This window comes from Schizophyllum commune (assembly GCF_000143185.2).
Source record: "Schizophyllum commune H4-8 unplaced genomic scaffold SCHCOscaffold_11, whole genome shotgun sequence".
In the NCBI taxonomy this organism is placed as follows: domain Eukaryota; kingdom Fungi; phylum Basidiomycota; class Agaricomycetes; order Agaricales; family Schizophyllaceae; genus Schizophyllum; species Schizophyllum commune.
Window position 1 is genome coordinate 667,243 of NW_026089548.1, and position 24,584 is coordinate 691,826.

The following is a 24,584-nucleotide window of genomic DNA, read 5'->3' on the forward strand; positions in this document are numbered from 1 at the left end:
GCGCGGCTCCTTGCATTGTGCATATCTGAAGTTCAACGTGTCACATGATTCTCGCGTGACCCCGCTCCGTTGTTCGGTGTTAACTGACATCATGGCCCTTGTTTCCTACCGCCATCTCCCCGTATTGTAACTCCTAATAACACGGCATCTCTCTACCCCTCTCCCCTTCCAACATGGCTCTTCTACTGAGCCACGGCGCCGACCTCGCGCTCCGGCACCTCAGCGATCTCTGGCCGCTTCTGCAGTCCATACATACCTCGTCCAGTGCGGCCGTTGCGCTTACCCTGTCCCTCTCCGCCCTTCTCTACACCCGCCGCAAGCACTCAGGACAGGCTCTGACCCGCTACCTCGTCCGCACGGCCCTAGCGGTCAACACAGTACTCCTACTGCACACCATCATCTTCAGCCCACCCCCAAACATGTACCGCGCTCTCGGGGCACCATTGGGGACGAGGCCGCACCGATTGTTGTACGCAATGAAGGAGGCGATGCGGGAGGGAGTGATCGGCCTGCCGTACGGCGCGGATAACCTATGGGAGCGCTTCCAGGAAGAGGAGATGATAGATGTGTATATTCGGTGTGTATAGGACGCGGGGAACGTATGCAGGGGCCGAAGAGGCTAAGTACATGCAGATACGGTCATGACGTGCTGCTGCAGTGCGAGTTCTGCGTGCGGACGAGGGACTTCGTAACGTATGCGCTGGTGGGCGTGGCGTTGCAGTATGTGGGGATGGCGGCCTTGATTGGGGTGCGTGCTTAGATTGTTTCGGACGGTTCGCAGTGCTGACGCGGATTGGTGCAGCTCATTACGATCGCTGGGACGGACAGCGAGTACTATCGCCCGTGGGGCATCATCTGCCTTGTGACGACCGGCCTGTGGGAGGCATGGCAGACGTACACATCCAATATCGAGATGCTCATGTTTGAGGATACGACGACCACGGTGCGCGTCTTTCCCGAAAGCCAGATTCACCGCTGATGGATAGGCCGCTTCGCAGGTCCACGAAGATCTACTGTTCCGCCGCCAGCTAGTCTTCATATTCCTCCCCATCATCCTCCATATGCTGCCCTCCGCGGTCCCCCTCGAATTGCAAGCCCAGCGAGATACGCTGCGCGGCCTGAGAGAGCTACAAGAAAAGCTGAAGGCACTCGCGTTGTGCGATGCGGCGGTGTTGCGCTCGTCGAAGCTGCGCAGACTGCAACATGCCTTTGGAGAACGTATCGAGCGTGATCTGCAATACTTGCACCACGCGCGGCCAACTTCGCTTAGCACCACGCCAGCTCCGTCCAACCCCCCTTCACCATCCATCAGCAGCCCGTCATCTCTTCAAGACTCACAAACAACATTGCGTGCATCGTCGATTCAGTGGAATACGCAGCCGACCTCCCCATCCACACCGCAGGCGACCTATCCGTACTTTTCACCAGACTCTGCTCGGATGCGGGTCGCCCAGTCGTACCAGGCAACCTTCCTCGCCACAGTCAATGCTGCGACTTCAGCGAACCAAGTATGGTGAATCCGAGGCAGCAAGGGGACCAGGATGGACTTCGTACAACTGTAACAATATGCTCGGCTCGTATATAACCTGTATCTGTAGACTATGTGTCCTGCACATTCCTCGGCAGGTGGCTTTGCGATCGCAAGCTGCCAGTGTGAAGCCATCACATGTCAGAAATTAAGCGCCCATGTGCTGGGGAAGAAATAAACCAGAATAGGAAACTTGTTCTTCACCGTCACTGTTCTTTGCGCGTCGCGCGGAAGCATCCCTCTCAACGCGACTACGTGCTTCCCTACTCGTGGCACAAGCGGTAGGCAGGGACTATGGATCTTCCTGACGAAGAGTCGGAATGGGAGCAGCTGAACCGTACGAATTGGCACGGTCTAGGGCTGACAGATCCCGTTAAAAATGTCGAGGTGCGTCCATGTCGCTATGAGAATCTCCTGCCCCGACTCCTGCAGTGACCATAGAAGACTGCATGCTCCTTCCCTACCATGTAGGATGTGGGGGGAGCTCATGCCGAACGCGTCGCGGATGATCGAGACGTTCAGCTTTACCCATAGGGTCGACTTGGATCCTCTTCCCCACGGCGCGTTCTGCGGATATCGTATCATCTCCTTCAATGGCCTGGCAGCCCTCTCTCTACCCATCCTACTCTCTACCCTCCCCGATCATGCATCTTCCCTCAAACCCACCCCAAGCGATCAACGTACTAAACGAATCCCCCACAGGACAAATGGCTCCTCCTCCCCGCCTTCCTCAAGGTCAAGGGCCTCGTCAAGCAGCATATCGACTCCTTCAATCACTTCGTCGACGCGGACATCAAGAACATCGTCAAGGCCAACAACAAGATCACGTCCGACGTCGACCCACGCTTCTGGATCAAGTTCATGGACATCGAGGTCGGCTTCCCCGACCGCAACGAGCCCGAGGCGCACGACAAGAAGAGCATAACCCCGCACGAGTGCCGCCTGCGCGACATCACCTACAGCGCGCCGATCACGGTCACCTTCCAGTACACGCGCGGGCGCTCGATCGTGCAGCGGCGGCAGACGATTGGGCGCCTGCCGATCATGCTGAGGAGCAACAAGTGTGTGCTGACGGGGAGGACTGAGGCGCAGCTCGCGCGCATGACCGAGTGCCCGCTCGATCCGGGCGGCTACTTTGTGGTGAAGGGGACCGAGAAGGTCATTCTCGTGCAGGAGCAGCTCAGCAAGAATCGCATCATCGTCGAGACGGACCCTGTGAAGGGGATTGTGCAGGCGTCGTGTACATCGTGCGTATGGACAGTCATCCGTGCTTGATTACAACTTACCCTTGTTCCAGGTCAACGCACGGTGGCGTCAAATCCAAAGCGTACGTCGTGACGAAGAAGGGCCGCATTTACCTCCGCCACAACTCCATTCACGAGGACGTGCCTATCGTCATCGCGCTCAAGGGTCTTGGTATCCAGTCCGACAAGGAGATTATGCTGCTCACCGCGGGGAACACTGAAGCGTACAAGATCGCTTTTTCCGCCAACCTTGAAGACGCGGCCAAGATGGGTGTCTTCACACAGCAGCAAGCCCTCGAATGGCTCGGCGCGCGCGTCAGGGTCAACCGAAGACCAATGGGTCCACGACGCCCTGCCTACGAGGAGGCGCTGGAGGCGCTCGCGACGCTTCTGCTCGCCCACGTGCGCATGGACGGCCTCGACTTCCGCCCGAAGGCCATCTTTGTTGCGACCATGACGCGGCGCGTGCTCATGGCAATGCACGACGAGAAGATGGTCGACGACCGCGACTACGTCGGCAACAAGCGCCTCGAGCTCGCCGGGCAGCTCCTCGCGTTGCTCTTCGAGGACCTCTTCAAGACGTACTGCTCGAACCTGAAGGCCGCGATCGACAAGGTGCTCAAGAAGCCGTCGCGAACGACCGAGTTCGACGCGTACAACACGATGATGTTCCAGGGCGACCATATCACCGCGGGCTTCGTGCGCGCAATCTCGACGGGTAACTGGTCGCTCAAGCGATTCAGGATGGAGCGTGCGGGCGTGACGCACGTCCTGAGCCGGCTGAGCTTCATTTCTGCGCTGGGAATGATGACTCGAATCTCTTCGCAGTTCGAGAAGACGAGGAAAGTTAGTGGTCCGCGTGCGCTGCAACCCAGTCAGTGGGGAATGCTATGTCCTAGCGATACGCCAGAAGGCGAGGCCTGCGGCTTGGTGAAGAACTTGGCACTCATGACGCACATCACGACGGATGTCGACGAAGAGCCGATCATTAGGCTTGCATATCTCCTTGGTGTTGAAGGTGCGCATCCCATTTGTCTTGCCGCGCGACTTTGGCTAATTACTTTTGCAGATATCGCGCTTGCGTCAGGGAGCGAGATCTACGGCACACACGCCTTCATTGTCAGTGTGAACGGCAATATCATTGGCTTGACGAAGTATCCGGCCCGCTTCGTCACAAACTTCCGGAAAATGCGGCGGGCTCGTCGAATAAGCGAGTTTGTGAGCATCTACATCAACCACCACCATCGGACCGTGCAAATCGCGACGGATGGTGGCCGCATCTGTCGCCCCATGATCATCGTTGAGAAGGGGAGGTCCCGCGTCCATTCAGAACATATAGCTGTGAGTGCATCTTCGGGGTCTCGGACGACCTGTCATGGCTAAACCTTCTCCTAGCTGCTAAAGAAGGGCGCGGCAACCTTCGACGATTTCCTACGCAAGGGTCTCGTTGAATATCTCGATGTCAACGAAGAGAATGACGCCTACATCGCCCTCTATGAAGCGGATATTGTGCCGACGACCACGCATCTCGAGATAGAACCGTTCACCCTCCTTGGCGCTGTCGCCGGCCTCATCCCGTACCCCCATCACAACCAATCACCCCGAAATACCTATCAGTGCGCTATGGGCAAGCAGGCCATCGGCGCTATCGGCTTCAACCAGCTGAACCGCATCGACACTCTGCTGTACCTGTCCGTCTACCCGCAGCAGCCCATGGTCAAGACCAAGACCATCGAGCTCATCGGCTACGACAAGCTGCCGGCCGGGCAGAACGCGACGGTCGCGGTCATGAGCTACTCTGGGTACGATATCGAGGACGCGCTCATTCTGAATAAGGTGCGCACTGCTCTTCGCGAATGTGATGCTCTTGCATGGCTAACTCGGGCAGGCGAGTCTGGATCGTGGGTACGGTCGCTGTCAGGTCCTACGGAAGAACGCTACGCTGGTTCGCAAGTACCCGAACGGCACGTACGTGCTGAGTTTTTTCCCTCTCAACCGGTGTGCTTGCTCTGACAGCATGGGGGCAGGTACGACCGTCTCGCGGATGCACCCGTGGATGAGAACGGGAACATTGCGAAGAAGTACGATATCATTCAGGCGGACGGACTTGCTGGAGTTGGGGAGCGAGTGGACCCTGGCGATGTCTATGTGAACAAGCAGTCGCCTACAAATGCGACGGACAACACCTTCAATGGACAGGCCGCGGCGGTACCGTACAAGAATACGCCGCTCACCTACAAATCCCCTGTCGCTGGCAACATCGACAAGGTCCTCATTTCGGACACGGAGAACGACCAGCTGCTTGTCAAAGTACTCATCCGCCAGACGCGACGTCCAGAACTTGGCGACAAGTTCTCCTCTCGCCACGGACAGAAAGGTGTTTGCGGCCTCATCGTCAATCAGGAGGATATGCCTTTCAATGATCAGGGCATCAATCCTGGTGCGTCTAGCCTCCTTCCCCTTTCGCCGGTTAGGTTTGACCACCTAACTCAGATACCATCATGAACCCTCACGGCTTCCCGTCCCGAATGACGGTCGGGAAGATGATTGAGTTGCTTGCTGGCAAGGTTCGTGGTACCATTCACCAGATGCTGCTGCGATATCTGATGACATCTCCAGGCCGGAGTCCTCACTGGCAAATTGCAGTATGGGACGGCGTTCGGGGGCTCGAAGGCACGTCGCGGCGCGGCTCTTCCCGAGGCTTCGGCTGACGTCTGTGCAGGTCGAAGACATGAGTCGCATCCTCATTGAGAACGGGTTCAGTTACGCTGGGAAGGACATGCTGACGAGCGGGATAACCGGGGAGCCGATGGAGGCTTACGTGTATTTCGGGCCTATCTACTATCAGGTATGTCCCCTCGTCCACGGTCGAGGACGCCCTCGTTGACGTCTACCCGCGCTCTCGTAGAAACTGAGTACGTGTACCACGACTGCGCATACCCTCGACAGATACTGAATAGCGCGCGCGTTCCAGAACACATGGTCATGGACAAGATGCACGCCCGCGCAAGGTACGTTTCTGCGCTTCTCGTCTTCCTCCAATTGGCGGCGCTGACGAGTGCTCTTCCTTTCCAGGGGCCCGCGGGCGACGCTCACGCGGCAACCGACGGAAGGGCGCTCCCGCGAAGGCGGTTTGCGGCTCGGAGAGATGGAGCGCGACTGCCTGATCGGCTATGGCGCAACACAGCTGCTGCTAGAACGGCTGATGATATCGTCGGACAAGTTCGAGGTCGACGCGTGTCAGGAGTGTGGGCTCATGGGGTACAATGGATGGTGCACGTACTGCAAGAGCTCGAAGAAGATGGCGCAGTTGACGATCCCGTATGCCGCGAAGCTGCTGTTCCAAGAGGTGTGTGACGTTTGGGGTCGGCGCATGCTGCTATAGTTGCTTACCTTGGCCCTCCAGCTTATGGCGATGAATGTCGTACCGCGGCTAGTACTTGACGACGCATGATGCAGGGTACTGACTATTTATGTACTACTATCCCAGTTATCTTCCAGCACTTGCCACACATGTATCACACTTGCATCTACTCGCATTCTGTAGCTTATTACTCACATTTTAACGGTTCCCTACGTGACGTCGTATCTGCCAGAACTCAGGGACAGGGTGTCTTCTCCGTCGGTATCTTCCAACTGCCTGCGCCCTCCTGGTGGTCTCGAAGACGATAGCAGACGCAGGGTTTCAGCAACATCGGACAATCCCGAAGTTGAACCGTGCGAAAGTGCTCACGCATGGCGACACGTGTGTTCATGCAGGCGCCTTACGTCAGGCACGCTGCTCTCCGAGCTCGTCTTCGATTTCGCCACCAAGTCCGACCTGAACACCGCAACAGAAAGTCAAGATGAATCGCCAAGGCGCTACCAGAAGATTGATGACTGAGTACAAGGCTGTAAGGGTGGCTGCTCGTCCGACCCAGCGGTAGCCCACTGACTACACCCACTCCTTAGCTCACCCAGAACGGCATGTTGTTCGAGCGACATGTATCCGCACACTAAGTTCTCGAACAGGTTCGCCCGATGGCATGTTCACAGCTGGTACGTACCTTCTCTCGCAAACGACCGAACTCATCCTCGCCAAGGCCCGGTCACCGAGTCTGACTTCTTCCTCTGGGAGGCGCTCATCGCCGGTCCGAAGGACACACCATTTGTAAGTGCGGACACGCATCGCCGTCTTCGAAGTCTGTCGATAAGCATCGCTCATGCATCCCGCCCACATAGGAAGGGGGCATATTCACCGCGAAGCTCACATTTGTGCGTCGGTAAATTAGGTACCATGCGTGCGCCTCTCACCAGCCGTCTAGCCCTCGGATTACCCGCTTTCGCCCTTCAAGATGACGTTCGACCCGCCTATTTTCCATCCGAATGGTAAGCATGATTGAACAGCTGGCCTTCTGTGACTCGTAGCGCTCTTGCCTGTCTTCGGAACCCCTTCTCAGCGTCCGGGATTGTAATACCCAGCTTCTTGCGTTTGCGACTAGCTTGTCTTCCTTTTGACACTAATGCTCATTCTTCAAGTGTACCCAAACGGCGAAGTGTAAGTCCTGCATTTATCGAAGCGTCCACAAGACTCATGGATTTTTCTTGCAGTTGCATATCAATCTTGCACCACCCGGGCGACGATCCGAACATGTACGAACAGGCGTCCGAGCGTTGGAGCCCCGTACAAAGCGTAGAGAAAGTCATTCTCAGCGTCGTATCCATGCTTGCTGGTAGGTCTTCATAGCCGCGTCATTGGCTTCGCCGCACTATCTTATATTTTCTGTTTCTTGGCCTTTGTCCCTGACTTTATACTTCATCACCGCCCGTCTATTACGCCTTGCCTTCATTCATGATGTTCTGATCGCTGCTTTTGTCCGCCTCAGATATTTGTTTGCTGTCTCTCCAGGTTGCACTGACCAGATAATCCCAGAACCGAACCTCGAAAGCCCCGCCAACGTTGACGCAGCAAAGATGTACCGCACAGACCGTCCAGCATATGAGAAAATTGTACGGAAGAACGTGGAGGAGCTCCTGGGTCTTTGAGCTGCGCAGGCTCAGCTCGGTCCCGAAGGTTATTTAGGTCAGACTCGAAGAGGAATGGTCAAGGAGAAGGAGGTTTGCGCAGCTGAAGCTCAAGGGTCATTCATCCCAGACTCGAGGATCCACCCCGCCCCCGCCAGAGTTCACTCTAGCGTCTTAGGTACTTAGGAACATGCATAGTCGATTGTAATAACAAGGTTCGGCCCAGCGTCACCAGCGTCAGAGTACGTCTTGCTTACTGCCAGTGGCGAAATTAAGGAGCTTGGGGTCTACGTCGGCGCACGAGATGAGGTGGCCGAGACGAGGAACCGCCGTTGGGCTCGATGACCACCGTCACCAAGCTCGAGGAACCACCGTCGAGCGCCTCGGAGCGGACGAGGCTCGGGGCCTCGGATGACCATGGCTTCCGCATCCGACAAGTACTAGCGTCTTTGTTGACACTGATAACTGCGTCTCTGTTGACACTGATAAGTGGTCGCACGCCAATCATACGCTATAGCCCCTCATTCAATCCCCCTCCCATTGAGTACACGCCCTCGTGGCCGCATTCAGTAGAGTACGGACGTTCGCATAATATCACCGCAGTAGGACCGTCGCGGGTTGGTCCGCCCCTATCTTTCCACGGACGCGACGTGCTGGAGGGGACATGATGTGCTAAAGGGACGCCGAAAAGTGCGACGCGGGGATCAAAGGGCAGGTTGACCATAGCTGACTATCGCGGCGATAATGGTCGAGCTCCTCCTCCACAAGTGATTTTCCTCCGCACCATATTCTAATATCTATTCCAATACAAACACAACACCAACGTCTACATGCAATGGGGCGCTATGACTCGAATGACTACATACAGTAGCTACAGTGGGGCTATAAGGCCGGAGAAAATCCAGGGAACAATGCTAGGGTCCGGGCTTGTATAGTACCAGTATCCAGCGTCTGCCGAAAAAATAGGCAAAAATCATAAACTACTTTTCGTAGCTCGACCTCCTGCTGCGTCGAACGCACACGCAGAGCTACTTTTTGTACTTGTCGGCAGTGTCGCCCTGCTGGCCGTATATATGGCGCTGCACATACTCGTTTCTAAACATGCCTTGAGGGTCGACCTCGTCTAGGACGCGCACGAAGTCGTCGAATCGTGGATAGAGTGCGCGAAGATCGTCCGGACGCATATTGTGCGCTTTCGCCCAGTGCGGGCGGCCGCCGTGGCGGATAACGATATCCTCAAAGCCGGTGAAGAGTTCCTTGTAGGGCACTTCGAAGCCGTAAGGCCTGCAAGACCGGTCAGAAAACGCGCACGTGGCAGACGGGAGAAATCATGCACTTGTATTGGACGATGCCGATCCACGTCGTGCGGTGGCCATAGCTGGGGCTCATCCATATCTCGTCCGCAGCGGAGACTCTGATCTCAATAGGGAAGTGCGGACGTAGGCCGTCGGCGCTGGCGATCTCGCGCTGGAGCCACGTCCGCATTTCGCGCAGCGCGGCCTGCGAATTTTCGTACGGGATCGCCCATTCGGTGGTGTACTGCAAGAACTGCGGGCGTCGTCAGCATGCATTACGGGCCGGGGGGAAAAATTGTGGCGCGTACTAGACAGTCGATGTTGAAAATCTTGTGACTATCATCTACTCGAGAGAGGGGCGGGCGACCGAGCCATGTGACGAATCGGCAAACGGCGAGATTCAGATCCCGATAGTATCGCGCAATGAATAGCAAGAGATGGACAAGGTGAAAGCCGACCAAGACGTCCCAGAACCAGTTGCCGCTGTCCGTCCGGGGCTAAGAATATGCATGTGAGCGATAGTGTACCCGCGAAGCGTTGGACAGATATGTCATACCTCATGCGTACGGTCTGAAGAGCTCTTACGTATCGTGTCGGACGCGGGGAACCACCACAGGCGTGGATGTTGAGTGGAGGTCATGATCGCGTCGAAGTCGTCAAGCGCCATGTCAAAAGGTACCGACTCTGCGACTTCCTTCAGTCGGAACGCGTCCTCTACCTCGAGCTTGATCTCCAGCAGCAACCCGGTGCCTCCCAGGCCACTCAAGGACGCGTAGAATAGATCAGAATGTTCTGATGCGGAGCAAGTGACGCGTGCGCCGTTGGCGAGAAGGATGGTGAGAGCCAGGACGTTCGTGGAGAATACGCCGAACTCCATCCCAGAACCGTGGCTGGCAGTGGTGATGATACCGGCGAGCGTCTGGTCGGATATAGAGCCGACGTTGCGCATGGCGAGTCCGTGCTGGGCGAGCTGTGCGTGCAGATCGTGCAGCACTATGCCACCTTGTGCCACAACCCACTTCTTCTCGGTATTGACCTGGCGGGGGAGGGGGGTCAATACCTCATCGCTTGGCGCAGATCGACACGTACCTCGAGCACACGATTGAGCCTAGTCATTCGAATCATGAGCTCGGTAGTGCACGCAACATCGCTGGGACTGTGCCCAACACCCGCGGCGCGCACGACCTTCCCCTCGCGCCGGGCGAGCTCAAGGGCGAGTTCACATTGATATTCGTTCTCCGGTTCGTAGATGGCTTGAGGCTTGCATCCAAAGGTGCGAGCCCAGTTGGTATAGGAGGCTGTGGGGGAGGAGGGGCGCGCCGTGACAGGCGCGAGCCGCCGATATATGTCGTCTAGGGAGAGTTGGGCAATAGTTGGTGTGTGCATGGCGGGAGAAGGGACGATAGGAAGAAGAGGGGGCCATTATAAATGTTGGCGTATGCGCACACGAAATTGAGAGTGATCCGATTGCCTCTTCGGGATTCTCCGTCATGGAGGGACCTGAGACGGGCGGACGCGCGCCAGTTGGCGATCGGCGCGCGTTAGCGGATGGGCATCATAGGGGGACGCGTGACAATGAATCACAATCGCTGACCGTGTCTTGCCCCGCCGTCATCCTGCTCCAGTCCCGCCGTTCGTGAAAGGGCTGTCTGCACCCGGCAGCGTCCACGACGAGGGAGGGGGGTGGGCCTGCGAATTTCTGCTGGGTTTTCGGGGGTCGGAAATACTAGAGCCCCTTGTTGTCCCTTGCCCTTTTGCTTCCGCGATGGCGCGCTGGCGCGGACCGTCGGCGACGAGCTCCCCACCCGCGAGTCATGTCGCTCGCGGTGCCGGTCGCAGATTGCGATCCTGTCCGTGGATCAGCAGCTGCGAACAAGGATGTCTCTGGGACGGCAGATACTTCACCAAACGCTCGCACTGGGTGCGCATCCCGTAACTGGGGCCGATCGGTATGCACATCCGCGCAGATAGCCGGGGCCGCCAGGTGCGGAATCTTCCGAGAAGGGGCGACCGAAATTGTATCAGATTCAGATTGTGCAATCACAGCGACGCCAGAGTGCAGCGAAGGCCTGCGGCGGCGGGGCGGCCATGATCCATCTGGTTCAACTCAGGCCGTGCTCGGTGTTTGCCGCACGTTCTCGTTGGAAATGGGCGCCCAGACCATGTGCTTCACGTGCCGAAGATCTTCAACACCTGCGCGACGAGTACAATGTTCCTTTCGCACCAACAATGACCTAACCCAAGCGCGCCCCCTCGCAACATACCCGACGCCCATTCAGTCCCGCGTAGCCGCTCAATTGAGAAAATCAAAGACGACCCTAGCCATCCATGTGAGTATTCCTCGTCCGCAGGAGAGAATATGAATACGCACCTCCCCCATTCTTGGCCCTCAAACAGCAGGATACCGCGTACCTCGGCGCTATCCAGCTCAAGTCCGAGCTCGAACTCTGCACATCACAGTGAGCAATCTTCACCGTCCGTGCCCGTCCGGCCAATTCTCACCCGTATAGAAGCCACCCTGCGTCGCCTGCGCGTGCTGCCGGAACGTCGGCAGCGACGCGAGGTCGACCGTCCACTTGCACAGCTCGACAGTCTCGCCCTCGTCTGTATAGCGCATGATCTTCTCCGAATCACTCGTGTACAGCGTCGCGATGAACGTCGAGTCTGCCAGCAGTCAGCCACATACGACTGATGGGACCAAAGCCTATGCATACCCTGTGGCGACTGCGAGTACTTGCTGCAGCGAAACACGTCAGTACGGCCACCTCTGCGTCATCTCACGATCCGCGTACCAGAACCGCGTCGTCACGCGCTGCCTAAGCACTAATCAGCCGCCGCACTAATCGAGGTCATGGTCATCTCAGACGAACCCTTTCCTCAAGATCGCACCCTTGGAGACGAGGTATTGCAACCTAACCAGCCAGCGTCAACGCCCTAGTCACTGGCCACAGCAAACGGCAGCTTACCGGTTCTCACACACCGCCACTCCCGCGCTGTTCGTCGTGATGTATGCTGGCCGCTTCATCCAGTCCTCCTGCTCGGCGGGTAATTTCACCTTCATCACGTACGACCGCGGCGCAACGACGCTCGACACCAGCGGCCTTCGGGCCAACCCATACCGCGCCGCACCACGCAGCGTCGCCGTATCAGCATCCGGAGGACGGGCAATAACTCGTATTCTAGAGGAGAATTGTTCCTGGGAGGGAAAATATCAGCATACAATACATAGGGAGGGACACGGGCACAGGGACGAGCCCGCAATACAGGGCCAGTGATAGGACCTATCCTCACCTCGACACACTCCTTCAGATAGTGGCTCCCCGCAAAGCCGCCGACGAGCAGCAGCACGTCCACGCCGCGGTCGAGCTTCCGCAACTGGTTGTCGACGAGTTGGAGAACCTGGTCGACGACGGGCGCGAAGACCTCGCGCCTAAGGACGTGCCCAGGAATGGCGAGCTGCCCGTTCTCGAGCCCGACGGCGGGGTCGTCCGGGTCCTCGACGTTGAAGCAGGTGAAGTGGAAGTACGTGTCTGCAGCGGTATCGTGAATAGGCTGTTCCGCCAGCGTGAACGGAGCGTGAACAGACTGTTCCGCCCCCATACAGCGCGCCCACATACCATCGTCCGCCTTCCCACGATACTCGAGTTTGTCCGTCTCGCTGAAGGAGTGCACTGCGGGCCCGAGTCAGCAAGAGGTTACGCGCGTGCGAGGCTTACGGTAGGCTCCGTATACCACCCGACCGTCTCATCGGTCCAACTCAACACGCCTGAGAACATCTTACGCACTGAAATTCGCCAGCGACGGTGCGTCGAGGTGAGCCGGGTGGCCCTCCAGCAGCGTCTTCACGAGCTCGCGGAAGCGCAGGTCGAGGAAGAGGCTCCCGCAGTTCGCGCCGCTCCGCGCGGCCATCTCCGCGATCTCCAGGTTCGCAAGCGTGCCGATAATCCTGTAGACGGCGAGGTCGACGGTGCCTGCGCGGAGGTGGGTGAGCGCAGACACGCGGCAAGGACATAAATATGCGGCGAGGATGAAAACTTAGGGCCAGCGGAGCGGATGCATAGGCTAAGGACAATGGAAGGGAATTGCGTGCAGGCCACGAGGTTTGTTCCGTCGGAGGGCGTGCTCATCGAGGCCCAGGATCTGTAAGCCGCGGTGGCAATAGCAATAGGGATCTACGCCGCCAGAAGGCGCGGACGAGGCCAGACTGCGCCTCCTGCCACGATAGGTACGGAGATGAAGTCGATGCAATGGAAGGAACGAAAGGAGAAAGGCAAAACGGAAGGACCAAGGCGAGAAGGAAGGACCAAGGCAAGAACATGATAGACTACCGCGGCTTCCTCGCGCCAAGCTGCAGGAAACTCATTGGCTGAATGAAACCCACTCACCTCCTCCCGCATCGCATACAATGAACGTCTGCGACGGTTTCAACTTATGCACGTCCGTCAGCTGAGCGCAGTGAACAGCCGCGGCCTCGGGCTCTGTGATGATGTGCAGCCGGTCACGCCAGTCCTTGTCCCCCGCCCGTGCGCTCGCCACAAGACCCGCTGACGGAGATGAAGGGTCAGTAAATCGCAAATGGGGGTATTTACCCCGTCAATCCTTTAAGAAGGAGATTCACTGGCCTACATACCCTGGATGGCAGCCTCGCGCATAATGTTGCACCCGCTCGCGTCCCAGGCCGCGGGGACGGTGAGCCAGACGTCGGCCGAGTCTGTAGAGCAGGAGCACGGGTCAGCGGACGGAGGCTTACGACAGGATTAGGCTATCAAGCTCAAGCTCGGAATGGACTGACTGAGATCCGCGACCGCGCCAATGTCGCGCGTTATCTGCTCCCTCGCGTACTCCCAGAGGCAGCCCAGGAAGTCGATGATGAGGTCTAGCGCTTTCTTGCCGGGCTATGAGGGGGATGGAGTGCATGGACAAGCAAGATGGGGTGCGCGAGCATGTATGGGAGTGATGGGGTGCGTGAGCAAGCACAGTGGGAGATGAAAGAAAATGATAGGCGTACGGGCAATTGTGGCAAGCGCGGATCAATAGTGTTGGGGTCACGCAGCGCGCTGGGCTCCAGAAAAAGCTTGAACCATTCGCAGCGGATCGTTCCCTCCATAGGCGACATGTTCTTTGCTTCGAGGCCCCAGGCCAAGACTCGTCCGTACATATCGTACACCAGACACGTCGGGATCTACCGGTGCGTTGAGCGGTGTTCAGGCATATGAGTTGTTAGACAACGGCACGCACTTTGCGGAAGGTCTCGTCCGACCCTGGCCAATGCAGGATTTGCCTAACGCGTCCGCCATCGATGCGGGACGAGCCATAGGCCTGGTCGATAGAAAGGTCAGATTAAGCAGAGTATGCTGAGTCGATTCTGCGCACCACACCGGAGAACGTGGTACCTAGCGCGACATGAGCTATGAAGGACCCCCATATAGGACGCGGCTACGCACCAAAATCAATGGCGACGGACATCTTTCCCTCATCCATCGCCATGGAGGGTGTACTCATATGCGCGGCGGGCGGCGGCGAGGCGCCAGCGCGCACAACAGATAGAGGGCGCTGCAGATTGGGTGTTCCGGCCGAGCTGTATGGGGTGAACTGGCTCGCTGGCGGGGACATGGGCGGCGACATAGATGAATTCGAGAAGCCTGGAGGGGCGCCATACATGGAGGTATGACCATTGCTCGGGGTATACGGGCTCGTTGGCGGGGGCGACGGGGTATGAGCCCAGCCTTCTGGGGGAGGGGAATAGCCAGTGTTATTCGGTGGCGCACCGTACCCTCCATTCCCATTTTCGTATCCATTGTTTCCATTGAGCGTCGTTTGGCAGTATGCAGTAGGCGGGGACCCCAGGCTGGGGGGCTGGAACTGTGGTTTCTCGAGCGGGGGTAGCGCGCCTGGTTGCTGGTTCACGATCGGGGGCTTGGGCTTGGGATCGGAGTTGGTGGGTTGCCCAAGTTTCTCGTCGGGTTCGCCACAGCAGCCGCCCATGGTGTCTCAGCGTTCGAGGAGTAGGATAGGAGGGAGAGGGAAGATGGATGGGGGGAGGCAAGGTGGGGGAAGGCCATGCTCACTGTCCGCCACAGCGAGCGTGAAACAGACGTGGTACTCATCGCTTGATCGCGCCCTGGCGCTTGGCGGCGCCCTCGGGGATTGGGCGCTTATTCGTGCAAGTCCGAGTTGTAGGTTGGTTGTAGGTACCTCAGACACTGCATAGGTATCAGAGGCTTATGAGATAAATTAGATGCGAGTAGACACGCATAAGCGGTCAGGCGCACCAATCATTCAGCATACAATCAAGTTGAAGGATCAGAACATTGCTTCAGCAGATATGGTAGACAAGTGAGAACATATTCGGCAGCTTATAGCTTGAATTTGGATGCATTACTACGCGGACCGACGAGGGTGCTCAAGCGATAAGATGAACATGACGGTAAGCGCCAAGGGAGCAACACGAGAAAGGGCAATGTCCCAAAAAGGAAGGCTTTGTTGTTTTCGGATCAGTGCGGTCCTGCCGACCGCGGTACGAACCACGCGTGCAACGCTGAAGACACCGCGTATGTCCCTTGCTTTCACCTGGGAACCTTCACTCCGAGAACCTCGGGTTCCTCTATTTAGGGAGGGAATCTTAGCAGGCGGCACCGAGATCCCAAGTCCCGATGTCCAGCATTGTGAGAACCTAGGACACGCCGGTTTAACCACGGTTCTACACCGTCTCTTGCGGCGTCCTTGCGTATAGCAACGTGCTCGACCACGTTCGCGAGCGCGTACGTGAGGAGTCCGGCTTCCTTACTCACGAGCAATATATTCGCCAACGCCGCCAATAGTGCGTGGCGAGAGCGACTGCTGCGCGTACACGGCATCGGTCGTATTCGTTTGGACCATACCAGAGTAGCTGACCCTCTACTCCGCCGACACAATGCGCCAGCCCGCGTCCACCACCCCCACGCGGTCCTGGTCAATGGCGCGCAGCGGCGTATCTGTCTCTACGGTCAGTTCAATATATCCCGAGGGCGTATACACTCCCTGCATGTCTATTGACTAACCTCGCTCCCACCTATGATATGCCAAAGAAGTCCTTCCACCACGGCTTGTGGGTTCCCTTGACGCTGTTCTCGATGTTCACGAGCAGGTCGTCATACACCCGTGGCCGGGACGCCGGGTGCAGCATACGGTCGGAGAGTTTGTACTAGAAGCAATCGAATCAGCCCCATTCGCCTCCCATACCCATACGCCGACTCTCGAGCCTCGCGGGAGAAGATGAAAGACAAAAGAAGGAAATCATACCTTCTTGTACGCGACATTCTCCTGCAGCGCGCGCGCCGCGCTGACCGCCTCAGGCGTCAGGCGCGGATGCGTGGCGAGCGACCGGAGGAAAACCGAGAGCTGCAGGTGCGGGCGGAAAGGGTCCTGCACCCACTTGTTCGCAATCGCATTCAATTCCTGCGCAGCCTGCTTGCGAGCGGCGTACGCCATCGTGGTCGGTGCGAAAAGGAAGTCGTTGGAGGTGGGAAGTTTGGGATTACCCGTTTTGGGAATCTCGCGGCACCCGGAAGTTGCCGGATTCGCACATCCGCGTGGCGTCGGCGTGGTGCGAGCTGAACTTTACCGCTGGGTACCCGGTATCGGCTTGCTAAGGCCATTCAATTATGTTGCTCATCATCAAGATCTTCTTCTGGATCTGCGCTGATAATGGTGGAGACGATGAATCTGGAGTACATCCGAGATTCCCTCGCAATCGTACTAGTAGGTTTCGGTGCTCTTAATCGCCCACTCACTCCCCGACTGCGATGACGCAGAACTCAGACTTCGCTGTCCAGCGTCTTATTCCTAGTGGTTGCCACCTCTTTGGAGTGGCTACCTTCGGGCGTCTAGTCTCCCTCGTGCAGATCGCTGCATGTGGTAGAATTGCGTAGTATGAAGACAACACCCCTCTTTATTCTGCGCCACTTTCTTCGGCCGACGGAGAAAAGAGAGAGCAACGAACACTATCTCGTGGTGCGCGACGAACATCCTCTCACGGCGTACATGTCGAAAAGCGGACCCAGCATCCGCGGAAAGCGAACCGCGGTGATGGCCCCTCCCCCGAATTCCCAACATCAATCGCTCTCCTCCAACACCTCGTTCTCTCCCTTGCGCGCCTAGACCATCGCGTTAGTTATTTTTCTCTCCGGTCAGATCGGAAAGGAAAACGTACTTTTTCCACCAACTTCCTCCTCTTCTCCCTCGCCTTCCTCTGCACCTTAAGATACTTAACTAGCGGGCTCTCCTCCAGCTTCTTCTCCAGCTCTGTCTCCCACAGCGCCACCGCCTTCGTGTCTGCTGGCGCGAACGCGGCCGCCCGGCGCCGCTGCTCCACCCACTTCGCCCCCTCTTCGACGCGCTCGAGCAGCGTCTTCACCGAGCCAGCGTCCCGCGCGCCTTTGACCGCCTTGCGCAGGAGGACGATGACGGGCACGACGACCTCGGGGAACGCCGCGCTCGCGTGCACAGCGGGGCAGGCGAGCCACTCGCCGAGGAGGAAGGCGGCCTCATCGCGCACGCCCTCGGCGTAGACGCGCGTTTTTGCGTATTGCTGGGGCGCGCGGATCTGCAGTTCGAGGTCCAAGGGCCGGAGCGTGGACCTCTTGAGCTTCTCGGGCGAGAGCGTCGCGGTGAGGATGGGCACGAGGTGCGGGGAGAGGGGGATGTAGGTGCGCGTGTGCTTGGTGAGATGGAGGAGGGAGCGAATGAGGTGGAGATGGAAGGGGTGTGAGCGCGCGTTGTTCATGAGGCGGATCGCGCCGACGGCGACCTGCGTGAGTGGGTAGATCAGGGCGCGGAGCTCGCTCTCCCTTCCTGCCGCTTTTTCGGCGTCGGCGTCGCACGCCTTCGCGAGCACCAAGGCCCAGAAGTCGACGGAATGCACGTATTGCCAGTTGTACACCTGCTTGTACGCCTCCTTCGTCTTGACTTTCATGCTGTTGCGCAGGTGGATCGCGAGCTGGCGGATGTAGCTGAAGGCGTGCTGGTAGGCGGTGGCGTGGTCGAGGGTGAAGAGCTCGGACGCGGAGTTCTTCATGAGGGTGATGGAGGGGAGAGTGTAAGGGTTGGTGGACTTGCAGGACTTGACGAGCGACATGTAGGTGCCCTTCAGGATGCTGTCGAGGACGGCGTTGTCGGTGCCGGACGCGAGGTGGCGGATGGCGAGGAAGGCAGCAATGCGGACGCTATCCTCGCCGCTGGACCAGATTGCAAGGCATTTCTGGGGCAACTTTAGCAACGCAGACACAGGAAGGTTGAACTCCGTACCTTCAGATACAGCTTCACCGCCTTCCGGCTGCTGATTACATACGGAACGACCTTAGCCGTCTCCGTCAATGCCAGCTGCAGCATTTCGTTGTCCGTAATCTGATCCATCAGATGGATCGCGTTTAAGAAATAGGACAAGATGAGCTTTTGCAGGGCCTTGAACTTAGGCGTCTGCGTGGGTGGCTTGCTGAACGAGGATTAGCTGGCATCCACATAATTGTGGGGCATAGCGCTCACTATTTGCCATTGGCAAGGGTCTTGTATGGTACATGGTGGTTCAGTACGACAGGAGTATATCGCAAGGTCGTCACGACGAGCTTGTTGTAGACTAATATGGATCAGTAACGCATTCGTCAGAAGCAATGAGTGAACTTACCGCTCGCGCTGTCGATCGCCCACGCCACTACCTGATTATCCTCATTCATATGAGCCGCTGACCGGAATGCCAAATGTAATCTCCGCAGAGCGCGAATCGAGCGGTGCTATTGCCCAGTTAGCCACATGTTCCCTCACGTCTGCAAGTCCAAAACGCACCTGAAGGATCGCCTTCTGCCATCCTTTCAGGGTCTCCTTCGTCAGCGTTGGTACCTTGACCGCCTCCTCGTCCTCCCCTTCCATCATCACGTCCTCGTCATCGTTTTCGAGTGCGTCGGGGTTGAAGTCGAGGAGCTCCTGATCGTTCTCTTGCAAGTACTTAAAGAACTCCGGGTCCTTCTCGGCGAGCTTGGAGAGCTCGATGAGATGTTTCTTGCCTTCCTCTGTTGTGTATGTTCAGCTTGAAGGCACGTAGGGGAATGGGGGAATACGCACCATCGAGCGCGTCAACCGACGCGAAGGACGCGTTGTCGTCGATCTCGTCCTCGTCATCCGAGGCGTCTGACCCCGCATCCCCTTCCTCCATATCCTGCTCCACTAATCAGTCTATGCGTCCCACAATCCACTCGAACACCCACACACCTCATCATCATCGCTCCCCATGAACCCGCCTCCCAAAAAGTCGTCCACCGTCATCCCCTTGCCCTTTCCCCTCTCCTCCTCTCCCTCACTCGCGTCCTCCTCCTCCCTCTCCTCTTCATCATCGTCCTCCACCTCACCCCCTCCTTGCTTCCCCTTCCCCTTCGCGCCGCGCCTGCTCTCGAACCGCTTCTTGATCTCGCGGTGTTTCTTCCTGTCCTGGATCGTCTTCTTGAGCTTCCCGCTCGAGATGAACTTTTTCGTGGCCTTGGTTGCCTTTCCCATTGTCAAGGGCGAGTTAGTCGCGGTGCTCGGTGCACGCGGCGAAGGCGTAAGGCGGCAAAGTGAATGGGTGATCGGGGGAAGGAATGAGAAAATGCCCATATCTTGTCACGCGCGTGGCGCGGACGATCGGGCCGACGATGCATCAATACTTCCGTCCGGTCCATAGGTCTTTAGCGCCCGTTGTTGTTCTCGCTTTGGTATCTCCCTTCTCGCGTTTGTGTGCGACGGGGAGGAGGGCAGGGGGACCCGACTTAGTAGGGGAATATTTGGTCCACAGGTGGGGCATTTCTGACCGTTGTAGAGCCTGCTACAGTATTTGTGCCCAAAGCAATGCAATCAGACGCAGGAAGCTTGCGGTGCCAAGGGGCACGATTAGGGGCCGCATAGACAGAGAGAGCAGGTCTGTTGGTGCAAAAACGACCGGACACTGCGGATTAGACATGCACGATGAGATGCACAGCAGCATGAAATGGGGCAAAGTCTGGACCAGAATTATTACCCTGGGGCAATGGGGCAAGTACGATGGGGTCTGGGTCATGCAATCCACATAAGTAGCTGCCTTGAGTACCTGGAGATACTTTTGCCTGCTCTTCTCTCCTCTCTCTCACTCCTTGTTCCTTGGGGGGAATTTGCTAGCTACTTTCGAGGTTTCTGCTCAGGAATGCCCAGTCTCAACAGAGTAACACCACCAATATCCTGCAGACAATGTGAAGATCCTCTCGTCTTCCTTTCCAGCGTATGAATTTCGTCGAGGACATTTCTCGCGAGCGCGTGAGCATCCTAAACGGGCGTCAATGCAAGTGTGAGTCACCTACATCACCCGCGAAGCTTTTGGCGGGCGCCTATCTATGCTCATTCTCACGAATTCCATTTAGCTCTCAGCCGCCATTCTGTCATTACAGGACGTCAGAAGCTCATATCGCGACCACGACAAGGCGCACAGATTGACACTGCAGGTCCGCAGATTGGCTTCGGTGGGATCATGTGCCTCCGCAGTGAATAAATAATGAGTGACTTGCTGCAACTTTCACAATGCATCTCCGCTGCTCTTTCCACGCCAAAGGTGACCTCTCTCCTGCGCCTCCTCTCCCGGTCGACGGCCAAGACAACGATGAGGCGTGGGAAGATCACCCTGAAGCCTGCCATCATGTTGCTTTGTTCCCAAGTCGTACAAGTTGCTCTTCGTTGGACGACACCTTCCACAACCTTCCTCGCGAACGACTCCCTGGCTTTTAACCATGTCCTCTGCTCGCGAAGCCCGCGCGGTCAAGCGCCAGTCTGTACCCGATCCTTTCCCCGCCTCCCATAGGACTACGAAGGCCTCTGCATCGGTATCGGCGGGAGTCAAACGTCGACGCGAATTTTCGCCCGTGTCTATCAGCAGCGGCATGACGCTGGCAAGCGGCGCGTCGTCCTTAACAAACGACGCGTCTTCTTCGACTGGCGACGCTTCCACGCTCTCCCCTCTGTCGTCCCCCTCGTCCAGCAAGTGCTCCAGCCCCGCACCACAAGCGGCATGCGGGCGGTCGAAACATGCCACGCGGAAGGAGGCCGTCCTGAACACTCCCCTCCCATCGTACTTCCAAGTCGACGACCTGCAACTCAAGCCAAAGAAGGAGTTCAACCTCTTGTGGTACTGGCTGGCCGAGCGGCAAGACATTTATGACCGCCGGCGACAAGGCCTGCCTCGAGAGTGCGTCGACCTGTTCTGTTCATCATACCCTACAACTACTAACTTTAATCCCCAAGTGAATGGACCGACGACCCGATTCTGCAGCACGGCTGGTTCTGCAACGCGTACCGGATCCTCGACCGCGAATGCCAGTTCCTCGTGCGCGAGGTCATCGAAAAAGGATCGCAAGAGCCCGCCGAAATTTGCTTCCGTGTCCTGCTATACGATATCTTCACCCGCTCGACCACCTACCAGCTCCTCGCCGAACACTTCGCGCCCCTCAGCATCAAGACCTTTGACCCTATAGCCTTCGCCGAATACCTACGCGGCCGCGAAGGGCTCTACACTCATGCCTTCCAAAAGACCTCCGCGCCCGACAAATCCCGCCCACACCTCCCGCGACTCGACGCGCACCTCGAGGAGCTGGAAAAGTGGATAAAGGACGGCGTCCCGAACCGGATCGCGAACCGGGAGAAGGTGACGGACGTGTTCGACTACTTCTTCGGGCAGCCCGGCTGGGCGGAGTTCAAGGCATACCAGCTCACGCTCAACCTGTCGTACACGCCGCTCGTCAACTTCCACGCGAACGACCTCGTCGTGCCGGGCCCGGGCGCGCGCGCGGGGCTCAAGCGCATGTTCGGCGCGTCGATGGATGCGGCGGTGCGCGACGACCCGCGCGCGTATATGCGCGCACTGCTGTGGATGACGCGCACGCAGGACGAGCACTTCCAACGGCTGGGCCTGCGGTTCTCGCGCTTGCAGGGCCGGCCGCTGGAGGCGGCGGACATCGAGCACGCGGTATGCGAGCTCGAGAAGTATGCGAGGAATGGGTCGAGGATGCGGGTGTATAAGCCGGCCTCGAACCATCCACCTCCGCTGCCACCACCTGTGCTACCCAAGGCTTGGAATCATCCTGCTCGAGCGAAGCCTAACCCTTCCTGGCCGGATACGAGCAAGGACAACAAGGGCTACTTCATCGAGGCCATCGTTGATGACAAGGTCGAAGACGGCGAGCAATGGGTCTACATTAAATGGCTCAACTACTCGACGAAGGCGAATACCTGGGAGCCGGCGTGGAGCGTCTGGCACGACGCTCCTCTCGCCATGGAGGAGTATTTCGGACACAAGGCGCCTGCACCGAAGACGAAGTCGAGGAAGCGTCGTCGGCGATTTTATTGAGGCTGGCATGTAGATGCGTCTCGATTGCGCGACTGGTCACTACTGAGCATCTGTATAAGCTGCTATCTTTATGATTCTGCACGACGGTGCAATATTTCGCAGTTATAGTGAAGGCCCGAGACGTGATTTATCTTTTGGCTCGTCCACACGCAGCAAGGGTGGCCTGTACTTACCTTCGTAAAGTGAGCCCTTGAGACAGCTTGTCTATCACTTTGCTCGTTGGCAGCGCTTTGTTGACCTCGACATTATCTTCACATCGCCACAACGGCTTACGTACATCGGACCGCGTCGCGCGTGATCGCATCCCTCCTGAGCTCCCCCGTCATCACGGCGCCGAGCCTCATCGACACCAAGCACTCTCTGAGACGACCACCATCCCTGACACGTCGACGAGGACGTCAAAGCTAGCCTCACAACGTTGCTAGCTGCCCTCAATACGACTGCTTGACCACGACAACCAACCCCCTCACGACTAACGACTAACGCACATCCATCCACCATGGCGCCGCCAACCACCGAACAGAACTTCCGTGCCAACCTATCGCAATTCAGATGGGCGCGCAGCGCCAATGACGACTCTGCGCAAGCCGCACAACCGCAGGCGGCAGCGAACCCGTTCTCGCGGTTCTACCAGACGATCGCGAGCGACTACATCCCGCTACGCTCGAGCGAGCGGTCAAATGAGGACGAGGCGTGGTTCGCGCTGTCGCGGTGGGAGAGGTGCGTACCTGATTATGCGTCGCGCCCGGGGGGTCGCGGTGCTGGACTCGAGGAAGCACTGGATGGAGCCTTGACGGTGCTGGCGGCGGGGAAGGATATGGGAGCTGACGTACACCCGCAGATTACTAGGATTTGGTGGCTGCTTGATCGGTGCGGCAGTCTGCTTCTTTGTATCTTTCATGACCTTGCCATTGTTGGCCGTAAGGTGCGTGATCGACATCCTTTCCCTGATTCTGTACCCTTACCGTATCCCAGACCAGCGAAGTTCGCCCTCGCTTTCAGGTGAGAGCGAGAATGATCATCCACTTCCAGCGCTAGCTCACTGCAGGCGCTCCCCTTGAAGCTTGGGATCCGTCCTTGTGATGTTTGGGTGCGTTATACCAGCTCCGCCCCTCGTACAGATCCTGACACCTACCATTCAGGTTCTCCGTCCTCATCGGTCCTATAAACCACATCAAGCACCTCATTTCAACCGAGCGCCTCCCCTTCTCCCTCGTCTACTTTGGCAGTCTCGGCCTCACATTGTACTTTTCGTTGGGGGTGAGTTAACCGCATCCTGCTCCTGCGTTTCCATTTACCCCTCCGTTGTCACGTTCCCTCTCTCTCTCTGCTATCAGAACTCTCCCATGCATAACATCGACGTCCAATTATCTGATTACCCGACTTGAATTCACGCTAATGCTTCACCCACCAGGCCCATTCCTACATCGGCTCGCTCGTCAGCGCGATCATACAAGTCGTCGCGCTCGTCTCCTACGTGCTCGCCTACTTCCCCGGTGGTACGCAAACGCTACGGATGGGTGGCTCACTTGCGTTGAGGGGCGCGGGAAGCTTGTTGCCGAGGTGATGGATGTCAACAAGGCAACGATGGAGGCGCTGCTATGGACGAGGAGGCGCACGCGAAGGAGGAAAATGCTCTGCGGGAAGGGGAAGGGCACGTACCTACCCTTCAAGGCACAAGCTTTGGCTAAGTTTTCCCAGCACCTCAGACGACGTGGAGATTCGCCCATTGACGATGTGTTGCTTATTCTGAGTGTACATTCATTGCAAACTGGACGGAAGTGCTGGTCATATATATTTTTATGCACGGTTCTCATGTCAGTTCACGATAGTCAGATGCTGCACCTCGAGGTCCGAATTTTCATCTCCTTATCGCTTACGCCTTGCAGATTCTATTTTGGTCGAGCACGGGCAGCGCAGTGAACCCCCTACAGACTACAGTCCTCGAATTGTTCGCTTTCAAAGGCGGCACGTGATGTCCTCCAAATTAGGCAAGTCGACGGTTGAACTCACCATTCCGACTGCTGACGCCTCCTCCACGTCCCAGGGTGCCATTCAATCTCATATTCTTCAACTCAAAAGCGCTTCTAAATGTCCTGAACTACTTTGAGGCTGCAACTCACACCAAAGTCTCCTCA

General features: G+C 57.4%; 10 protein-coding genes across 10 annotated transcripts; 6 read left to right on the top strand and 4 right to left on the bottom strand.

Moving 5' to 3' along the window:
- Positions 1 to 106: 106 nt before the first annotated feature.
- On the top strand, positions 107 to 1,696 carry SCHCODRAFT_02638632 (uncharacterized protein). The gene is made up of 4 exons (XM_050346035.1): positions 107 to 577; positions 634 to 748; positions 803 to 943; positions 999 to 1,696. The coding sequence occupies exons 1-4, from the start codon at positions 174 to 176 to the stop codon at positions 1,515 to 1,517; spliced, it is 1,179 nt and encodes a 392-aa protein (XP_050198161.1). The 5' UTR covers positions 107 to 173; the 3' UTR covers positions 1,518 to 1,696.
- Positions 1,697 to 1,737: 41 nt separating this feature from the next.
- SCHCODRAFT_02638635 (beta and beta-prime subunits of DNA dependent RNA-polymerase) lies at positions 1,738 to 6,382 on the top strand. The gene is made up of 14 exons (XM_003027992.2): positions 1,738 to 1,915; positions 2,231 to 2,775; positions 2,826 to 3,790; positions 3,842 to 4,113; positions 4,168 to 4,608; positions 4,661 to 4,740; positions 4,800 to 5,212; positions 5,266 to 5,339; positions 5,392 to 5,445; positions 5,495 to 5,620; positions 5,681 to 5,687; positions 5,747 to 5,783; positions 5,848 to 6,121; positions 6,179 to 6,382. Exons 1-14 carry the CDS (start codon positions 1,823 to 1,825, stop codon positions 6,224 to 6,226), a joined length of 3,429 nt encoding a protein of 1,142 aa, XP_003028038.1. The 5' UTR covers positions 1,738 to 1,822; the 3' UTR covers positions 6,227 to 6,382.
- Positions 6,383 to 6,548: 166 nt separating this feature from the next.
- SCHCODRAFT_02638639 (ubiquitin-conjugating enzyme) lies at positions 6,549 to 8,007 on the top strand. The gene is made up of 9 exons (XM_003027993.2): positions 6,549 to 6,665; positions 6,724 to 6,736; positions 6,784 to 6,810; positions 6,855 to 6,922; positions 6,994 to 7,026; positions 7,077 to 7,140; positions 7,291 to 7,309; positions 7,363 to 7,484; positions 7,685 to 8,007. The coding sequence occupies exons 1-9, from the start codon at positions 6,618 to 6,620 to the stop codon at positions 7,795 to 7,797; spliced, it is 507 nt and encodes a 168-aa protein (XP_003028039.1). The 5' UTR covers positions 6,549 to 6,617; the 3' UTR covers positions 7,798 to 8,007.
- Positions 8,008 to 8,551: 544 nt separating this feature from the next.
- Positions 8,552 to 10,701, bottom strand: SCHCODRAFT_01160309 (L-gulonolactone/D-arabinono-1,4-lactone oxidase). Its single transcript, XM_003028275.2, has 5 exons — positions 10,161 to 10,701; positions 9,628 to 10,107; positions 9,380 to 9,568; positions 9,113 to 9,324; positions 8,552 to 9,060 (listed from the first exon to the last, which is right to left on the bottom strand). The coding sequence occupies exons 1-5, from the start codon at positions 10,455 to 10,457 to the stop codon at positions 8,805 to 8,807; spliced, it is 1,434 nt and encodes a 477-aa protein (XP_003028321.1). The 5' UTR covers positions 10,458 to 10,701; the 3' UTR covers positions 8,552 to 8,804.
- On the top strand, positions 10,454 to 11,911 carry SCHCODRAFT_02069651 (uncharacterized protein). Its single transcript, XM_050341674.1, has 3 exons — positions 10,454 to 11,401; positions 11,457 to 11,530; positions 11,582 to 11,911. Exons 1-3 carry the CDS (start codon positions 10,886 to 10,888, stop codon positions 11,688 to 11,690), a joined length of 699 nt encoding a protein of 232 aa, XP_050198162.1. The 5' UTR covers positions 10,454 to 10,885; the 3' UTR covers positions 11,691 to 11,911.
- On the bottom strand, positions 11,832 to 15,471 carry SCHCODRAFT_02638661 (actin-like ATPase domain-containing protein). The gene is made up of 10 exons (XM_050346036.1): positions 15,344 to 15,471; positions 14,516 to 15,292; positions 14,445 to 14,464; positions 14,310 to 14,390; positions 14,080 to 14,253; positions 13,864 to 13,966; positions 13,702 to 13,782; positions 13,457 to 13,615; positions 12,857 to 13,042; positions 11,832 to 12,742 (listed from the first exon to the last, which is right to left on the bottom strand). Exons 2-10 carry the CDS (start codon positions 15,054 to 15,056, stop codon positions 12,132 to 12,134), a joined length of 1,956 nt encoding a protein of 651 aa, XP_050198163.1. The 5' UTR covers positions 15,057 to 15,292; positions 15,344 to 15,471; the 3' UTR covers positions 11,832 to 12,131.
- A 282-nt stretch (positions 15,472 to 15,753) lies between these two features.
- On the bottom strand, positions 15,754 to 16,559 carry SCHCODRAFT_02638665 (uncharacterized protein). The gene is made up of 3 exons (XM_003028277.2): positions 16,353 to 16,559; positions 16,112 to 16,254; positions 15,754 to 16,045 (listed from the first exon to the last, which is right to left on the bottom strand). The coding sequence occupies exons 1-2, from the start codon at positions 16,539 to 16,541 to the stop codon at positions 16,123 to 16,125; spliced, it is 321 nt and encodes a 106-aa protein (XP_003028323.1). The 5' UTR covers positions 16,542 to 16,559; the 3' UTR covers positions 15,754 to 16,045; positions 16,112 to 16,122.
- A 605-nt stretch (positions 16,560 to 17,164) lies between these two features.
- On the bottom strand, positions 17,165 to 19,595 carry SCHCODRAFT_02513843 (Noc2-domain-containing protein; the record flags this gene model as incomplete). Its single annotated transcript, XM_003028278.1, has 8 exons — positions 17,165 to 17,206; positions 17,263 to 18,309; positions 18,357 to 18,543; positions 18,594 to 18,684; positions 18,733 to 18,838; positions 18,891 to 19,114; positions 19,167 to 19,263; positions 19,314 to 19,595. 8 exons carry the CDS (start codon positions 19,593 to 19,595, stop codon positions 17,165 to 17,167), a joined length of 2,076 nt encoding a protein of 691 aa, XP_003028324.1.
- Positions 19,596 to 20,983: 1,388 nt separating this feature from the next.
- Positions 20,984 to 22,446, top strand: SCHCODRAFT_02515662 (uncharacterized protein; the record flags this gene model as incomplete). The annotated part of the gene is made up of 2 exons (XM_003027994.1): positions 20,984 to 21,288; positions 21,345 to 22,446. The coding sequence occupies 2 exons, from the start codon at positions 20,984 to 20,986 to the stop codon at positions 22,444 to 22,446; spliced, it is 1,407 nt and encodes a 468-aa protein (XP_003028040.1).
- A 297-nt stretch (positions 22,447 to 22,743) lies between these two features.
- On the top strand, positions 22,744 to 24,371 carry SCHCODRAFT_02638672 (SFT2-domain-containing protein). Its single transcript, XM_003027995.2, has 6 exons — positions 22,744 to 23,166; positions 23,288 to 23,371; positions 23,422 to 23,448; positions 23,510 to 23,536; positions 23,589 to 23,706; positions 23,861 to 24,371. The coding sequence occupies exons 1-6, from the start codon at positions 22,946 to 22,948 to the stop codon at positions 24,011 to 24,013; spliced, it is 630 nt and encodes a 209-aa protein (XP_003028041.1). The 5' UTR covers positions 22,744 to 22,945; the 3' UTR covers positions 24,014 to 24,371.
- The last annotated feature ends 213 nt before the right edge of the window (positions 24,372 to 24,584 follow it).

What these genes read in the sequence shown, in the direction of transcription:
- SCHCODRAFT_02638632 (XM_050346035.1), top strand. Translation starts at nt 174, where the DNA reads ATGGCTCTTCTACTGAGCCACGGCGCCGACCTCGCGCTCCGGCACCTC. An exon ending in ATGATAGATGTGTATATTCG is followed by an intron (nt 578 to 633) that starts GTGTGTATAGGA and finishes AAGTACATGCAG; the next exon opens with ATACGGTCATGACGTGCTGC. An exon ending in GGATGGCGGCCTTGATTGGG is followed by an intron (nt 749 to 802) that starts GTGCGTGCTTAG and finishes GGATTGGTGCAG; the next exon opens with CTCATTACGATCGCTGGGAC.
- SCHCODRAFT_02638635 (XM_003027992.2), top strand. Translation starts at nt 1,823, where the DNA reads ATGGATCTTCCTGACGAAGAGTCGGAATGGGAGCAGCTGAACCGTACG. An exon ending in GTGCAGGCGTCGTGTACATC is followed by an intron (nt 2,776 to 2,825) that starts GTGCGTATGGAC and finishes CCCTTGTTCCAG; the next exon opens with GTCAACGCACGGTGGCGTCA. An exon ending in AAGATGCACGCCCGCGCAAG is followed by an intron (nt 5,784 to 5,847) that starts GTACGTTTCTGC and finishes CTTCCTTTCCAG; the next exon opens with GGGCCCGCGGGCGACGCTCA.
- SCHCODRAFT_02638639 (XM_003027993.2), top strand. Translation starts at nt 6,618, where the DNA reads ATGAATCGCCAAGGCGCTACCAGAAGATTGATGACTGAGTACAAGGCT. An exon ending in CGATGGCATGTTCACAGCTG is followed by an intron (nt 6,811 to 6,854) that starts GTACGTACCTTC and finishes ATCCTCGCCAAG; the next exon opens with GCCCGGTCACCGAGTCTGAC. An exon ending in CGTCGTATCCATGCTTGCTG is followed by an intron (nt 7,485 to 7,684) that starts GTAGGTCTTCAT and finishes AGATAATCCCAG; the next exon opens with AACCGAACCTCGAAAGCCCC.
- SCHCODRAFT_01160309 (XM_003028275.2), bottom strand. Translation starts at nt 10,457, where the DNA reads ATGCACACACCAACTATTGCCCAACTCTCCCTAGACGACATATATCGG. An exon ending in TTTTCAACATCGACTGTCTA is followed by an intron (nt 9,325 to 9,379) that starts GTACGCGCCACA and finishes CGACGCCCGCAG; the next exon opens with TTCTTGCAGTACACCACCGA. An exon ending in ATCGGCATCGTCCAATACAA is followed by an intron (nt 9,061 to 9,112) that starts GTGCATGATTTC and finishes CCGGTCTTGCAG; the next exon opens with GCCTTACGGCTTCGAAGTGC.
- SCHCODRAFT_02069651 (XM_050341674.1), top strand. Translation starts at nt 10,886, where the DNA reads ATGTCGCTCGCGGTGCCGGTCGCAGATTGCGATCCTGTCCGTGGATCA. An exon ending in AGACGACCCTAGCCATCCAT is followed by an intron (nt 11,402 to 11,456) that starts GTGAGTATTCCT and finishes CCCCCATTCTTG; the next exon opens with GCCCTCAAACAGCAGGATAC. An exon ending in CTCGAACTCTGCACATCACA is followed by an intron (nt 11,531 to 11,581) that starts GTGAGCAATCTT and finishes TCACCCGTATAG; the next exon opens with AAGCCACCCTGCGTCGCCTG.
- SCHCODRAFT_02638661 (XM_050346036.1), bottom strand. Translation starts at nt 15,056, where the DNA reads ATGGGCGGCTGCTGTGGCGAACCCGACGAGAAACTTGGGCAACCCACC. An exon ending in GTACCACGTTCTCCGGTGTG is followed by an intron (nt 14,391 to 14,444) that starts GTGCGCAGAATC and finishes TCTATCGACCAG; the next exon opens with GCCTATGGCTCGTCCCGCAT. An exon ending in CGCGCTTGCCACAATTGCCC is followed by an intron (nt 13,967 to 14,079) that starts GTACGCCTATCA and finishes TCCCCCTCATAG; the next exon opens with CCCGGCAAGAAAGCGCTAGA.
- SCHCODRAFT_02638665 (XM_003028277.2), bottom strand. Translation starts at nt 16,541, where the DNA reads ATGGCGTACGCCGCTCGCAAGCAGGCTGCGCAGGAATTGAATGCGATT. An exon ending in AGAATGTCGCGTACAAGAAG is followed by an intron (nt 16,255 to 16,352) that starts GTATGATTTCCT and finishes GATTGCTTCTAG; the next exon opens with TACAAACTCTCCGACCGTAT.
- SCHCODRAFT_02638672 (XM_003027995.2), top strand. Translation starts at nt 22,946, where the DNA reads ATGGCGCCGCCAACCACCGAACAGAACTTCCGTGCCAACCTATCGCAA. An exon ending in AAGTTCGCCCTCGCTTTCAG is followed by an intron (nt 23,449 to 23,509) that starts GTGAGAGCGAGA and finishes CTCCCCTTGAAG; the next exon opens with CTTGGGATCCGTCCTTGTGA. An exon ending in TCCGTCCTTGTGATGTTTGG is followed by an intron (nt 23,537 to 23,588) that starts GTGCGTTATACC and finishes CCTACCATTCAG; the next exon opens with GTTCTCCGTCCTCATCGGTC.